Source organism: Propithecus coquereli, unplaced genomic scaffold, assembly GCF_000956105.1.
Source record: "Propithecus coquereli isolate 6110/MARCELLA unplaced genomic scaffold, Pcoq_1.0 Scaffold73, whole genome shotgun sequence".
Classification (NCBI taxonomy): domain Eukaryota; kingdom Metazoa; phylum Chordata; class Mammalia; order Primates; family Indriidae; genus Propithecus; species Propithecus coquereli.
In genome coordinates, this window is record NW_012153396.1 from 6,305,212 (window position 1) to 6,310,486 (window position 5,275).

At 43.3% G+C, this 5,275-nt stretch overlaps 1 protein-coding gene across 1 annotated transcript in view; it reads left to right on the forward strand.

Annotated features, from left to right (window-relative positions):
- The window catches only part of SORCS3 (sortilin-related VPS10 domain containing receptor 3), a 624,980-nt gene that overhangs the window by 568,172 nt on the left and 51,533 nt on the right, over positions 1–5,275 (forward strand). The window contains exons 15-16 of the mRNA XM_012661662.1: positions 1,640–1,757; positions 2,770–2,903. Coding sequence (XP_012517116.1) covers positions 1,640–1,757; positions 2,770–2,903 — 252 coding nt within the window. The remainder of the gene's footprint in view (positions 1–1,639; positions 1,758–2,769; positions 2,904–5,275) is intronic.

The following is a 5,275-nucleotide window of genomic DNA, read 5'->3' on the forward strand; positions in this document are numbered from 1 at the left end:
CTGCTTTGTCAAAGATTAGGTGGCTATATGAGGATGGTTTTATATCTGGGTTCTCAGTTCTGTTCCACTGGTCAATGGCTCTATTTTCATGCCTGGCTCATACTTTTTCATCTTCTCTTCAAGTCTGCTATGGTCAGCCCCATCAAATTCCTTGCTTATATCCAAGTAAATCATGTGTCTCATATTTCCCTCTTCTGTCTGCCCAGTAATCTTTTCATAATAAGAAATGGGGTTAATCTGACCTGGTGTATTTTGTGAGCCATGAAATATCTGTAAACTATTTGGAGTAGGCAGAAATGTTTGGTTTAGCATCACGAACATTGTGCTACTTGGAGTAAGCCAATCAGGGAAGACTTACTGGAGGAAGTGACATTGGAATCTGGGAAGATTTTGATATGCTGAATAGAGATAGAAGAAGACATTTGTCAAGGTCTTCTCTCTCTTTTTTGTTTGTTTGTTTGTTTGTTGTCTTGATGAGTTTATCAACTTAACTCTCCTTTCTTCAAACAAGTGAACATTTTTGATAAGAGATAGCTGTTTTGTTAGAGATTTAAAAAAAAAAAAAGCTGATGTGACCTCTATATGAAATGTAATCAGAGCTAAAACTTTTAAGTTGCATGATCTACAAAAACAAGCCTATTTCTTCTACATTTTACATTTTTTTTCAGTCTCTCCCCCTTCAGATAGCAGAAGAAAATGTTCTGTGAAGAGAATTAGTCTCTTAGATGGCTCTATAAGAGTATCTGAACTTGGGCAGAGGAAAATCTGGGCTGGTATTGTGATTGAGTCTTGATGAAATGGAAGCCATCCAATTTCTTGAAAGACTTCTGTTGTTTTAAGTTCACACCATGGTTGGTCTCCTTTTGCATCACTATGATAGATGTCTTGCATTGCAATTGCAAGACGTGTGGTTCAAGTGGAGCATGGACGATCAGTCTTTTTTTTTTTTTGTCTATTTTTCTAGAAGCAATTGATCATTCATATTTACAGGGCTATCAACTGCTGGACTTTGAAAAGGTCAGTATTGATTATCTAAGTTATGCAGATTGTGTGCTTCTTTACTACACATAAATATGAGTTCCTCCTATGAGACTGCTGTGATTTTTTTAGGGAAGGAGAAGGAGATTAGCTATTCATTTGAATTAAACAGTAGGAATTTCAACTAAAACACTTAAATTCAGTAAGGATTTTGCAACTGGCAGGATCATACTTTAGATTAGCTAATCTGCTCCCCCAACACACATACATACAATCCACTTTACAGATGAGGAAACTGAGTACCTGCCACTGGATATGTGTAGGTAAAATGCCAGTGCTTGCATTAATGAGAATTGGAAAGGCTGTGCGTCAGAATATGAACAATGGTTTTATCTGGGTGGTGCATTTTGGGCTGTTGGGTGTTAAATGTTTCCTGTAATGCACATATATTCCTTTTGCAATAAAAATAATTGATTGATTTTAAACCCGCTGTGGATGACATGCCAATTAACCGAGTTGTGTGGACAGTGGATTCACTTTGGAAGAACAGTTAGTGTCCAGGCTACAGTGACTGTCTATCTCCTCCCCAGGCTTTGTGCATGAGTAACTGACTGTGGGGCCTTCTCCACTTGTCCTTTCCATCCCTTCCCTAAACACTTAGAGTTTTTGGCCACTTCAGCCTCCGCTCTGAATGGCAGTTGGTGAAAGTGGACTACAAATCTATCTTCAGCCGGCGCTGCACCAAGGAGGACTATCAGACCTGGCACCTGCTCAATCAGGTACCCCCAGGGCTGGGGAGTGCTGGCTTCTATGAAGAGGAGCTCATGCAAGCCCTATTTGGTCTTGCCTAAGCTTTCCTGTTGGGGGGAGGAAGGTGGTGGGCCATCTGGAGATAAGGGCATCGATTTAGGGGGTAGGGTGGGACACGTCCAGATCCATCAGGGATGGGTGATATTTTGGGGCCATTTTGCACCCTGGGATCCTATCTACTCATTGAGGTCACTGAGCTGCCTGGGCAAGAGATGCTGACGATGACCTGGGATTTTGGCTCTGTCCTTGGAGAAATGAGCACCAGACAGCTAAGAGGCCCTCCAATGATTTGCTCATCTTACCTGCCAATATAGGGGGTGAGAGCATTTCTTAGGCCAGCCTGCAGTAAGGGCCCCAGAGCCTTGGGGACAGAGCTACTTAAAGAGGGTGTGGGGTGGGTGGGTCTAGCTATGGCAGATATTTATTGCTGTGCAGTATAGACAGGCTTCTGCACTGTCTAGCACCATTGGATCCTTGTCCTTTACACCACCTTCTTCTACTCTTTTTGTCCTTGATGAGAAATTGGGACTTAGGCATAGTTGTGTATCACAGAGAGAGAACATTTTGGGTCCACTTCAATTTTCCTCTGAAGATGATGTGAAAAACATGCCAGAAAAGGGCTCCTTTGCACTAGAATTGCTACTGAAGCCATTTGGGCAATTGCCTGGTGGTCTGCGAGGATGCCTGGAGGCTTTGCATTCTCTATGGAGGTGGAGAAGAAAGAGAACCATGTAGACATCATTGGCTATGGTGGGTGGAGGAATGGGAGTGGGAAAACCTCCCTTAATCTTCCTTTTGGGTGGTAGTAAAATATTAGTATTTTTATTCTTGAAACTCCTGGGTCTGGAGCATTACTGGGAATGATACTGCTATGCAGAATGACTGAAGGAGAATGAAAAGGATAATGCTTCTTGTGGAGAAGCTGGTTTATTTCACCTCCTTTGTGTTGTTCTGTCTCTCACTGTGGACTTTCTCTCTAAGGGAGAGCCTTGTGTCATGGGAGAAAGGAAAATATTCAAGAAGCGTAAGCCAGGAGCGCAGTGTGCCCTGGGCCGAGACTACTCGGGGTCAGTGGTCTCAGAACCCTGCGTCTGTGCCGACTGGGACTTCGAGTGGTGAGTCCTTTGGCATTTCATCACCGATTCCAATCTGATGTTTGTCTGTTTGTGAGGCGGAGGTGAAAATGGTGTTCGGAGAGAAAGGCATGACCCAGGGGTGGGAGGTATATCTGCTGACCTGTGGACCCAACCATCCCACTTCCTGGGCCGGATGGGAGGAGAGGCAGGGGCATTTTCACAGGAAGATCACTGCTCCGTCAGAGCAGCATTTCCATGAGGGCTTCTCCTCATCTTCAGTGAGCAGCTATGTTGGAAAGTACTGGAAAGGAAAGAGCTTAGAGAGCTCTTGCCTTGGACAATTACCTCAACAGGTCACTTAAATTGTGCTCTTCCATGTGAACACTCTCTCTTGTCACCATTTCCTTTCTTTTCCTTCTAATGTCAATGATAAAGAACAACTTTAAATCTCACCTATAGCCAATGACTCCCAAATCTCCAAATATTTTCGTCCAGCCCTGGCCTCCCTCTCCTCTTGATTGGAGACATATGTGTCCACCGATCTGCTTGACACTCATCTCCTCTTGCTTTGCTAACAGGGATATGAAACTTAATGTGGCCAAACCAGAGCTCTCCTTCAATCCTCCCACTGGAAGCAGTCCCTGGCCCAGTTTTTCCAACCTCAGTAAAACACACAGCCGTGCACTATGTTGCTAAAATTGAAATCCCTGGAGGGTGTGCTTTCTCCTTTTCTCTCACTCTCGGATCCAGGCCATCAGTCTTTGCAGTTTCTACCTCCAAAACATGTTCTAACTCAAGGCAATTCTTCCCGTCTCCACAGCTGTGTGAGTCACTCCAAGAGCCTAACTCTCTGCCTCCACCCTTGTCAACCTAAAATCTATCCCCCTCATAACAACCAAAATTTGATTTTAAAAACTCGAATGAGATCTTATCATTACTATGCTTAAAATACTCCAATGTCTTCCCCTCTCCTTAAACTATACTCCAGTTCTCTCTCCTTGGCTTGCACCATTGTAGGTGACTTCGCCCCACACTACCTTTGTGTCTAAAAATTCCTTATTATTCCTTCTTCATTCATTGTATTGCAGTCACACGACCATCTCCTGGACCTTAATGAATCCAGGCTCATTCATAGCAGAGGGAACAGCAAGTGCAAGAATTTCTTCCAAATCTCAGCATGGCTGGCACCTTTGAATCACTCATGTCTCAGCAAAAATATCAGCTTCTCAGAAATGCCTCCTGAGACCACCTAATCTCACCCACACCCTGGCGCTCTCTAGCACATTACTGTTTTATTGTCTGCTTCGTATTAATAACCATACAAAATGATCATGTTTTCAATTGTTTTCTTACCACCCATCTTTCCCCAGTAGAATGTGAGTGCTGTGAATGCCAGAGTGAACATCTGATAAGTAGTCATAGCAAGTTGCCGAATGTGGTTTCTTTTAGGTGGGTCAAACACCTCCCAGATTCTGGGGATGGCTACATATCCCTTTGATCCCAGCTGGTTGAATTCTTCCTCTGCATCAAAGTCAAAAGCTAAAGTTCAGTTTAATTATTTTTGTAGTCCATCCCAGGTTAAAAGACAAAGCTAAGGGCTCAGACATCAGCCTATCGAGCTGGGAGGGGAAAGGCAATGACAGAGCTGTGTTTGTGCTTTTTTGGTGTTGAAGAGCAGAAGTAAGTCCATATGGGTACAGAGCGACTGTCGCTAAACAGCAGCCTCCCCACTTCCTTCCTCACTTTGCCCAGCTGGTTTTTGGAGTTGATTTGCACCAGAAGCCATCGTTTGTTTCCCACTTTCTACCAGGAGTGTGACTGCAAGCCAGCAGGGGTACTAGGATGGCTCCCCACCTACTCTTTATCCTTGAACTCATGCCTGGGAAAGCTTGGCTTCAGTGAGATTCATTGAAGTGGGATGTACTAAGTGTAATTTCAGTTTGAATAGCAGGATCCTTTCTGTGACAATTTTGTGCGTCTTTGTGAGCAAATAATATTTTCATACTTGGGAAAAATAATTTTCAATTATTAACTGCAATCCAGCAAAATAGTCATAGCTATGAGTACAGTAAGCCCCTCAGAATTATGGTTTGTGACATATTGATGTCAACCTCGATATTCACAATGCAAATTTCAGGCTTCCTTGTGTCCTTCTGTGAACTGATGCCATTGAGGCACACTGTCTTTGAACATGTCACGCTGCACATTCCCCTGTCTCTCTGAGCTGTAACAGACCCTTACCCATTGTTGGAAGGCATCACAAGTGAAAAGAAACAAGAACTGTAACATAAATATTTTTTCATCAGTAATTCCATTAATATTTACTGGTCTGGACAAAAATTCCAGCACTTATATTCAGTTTTTGACCTTGGGAAATTTTCTTAATCTCTGTGACTTCACCTCCTCAGCTG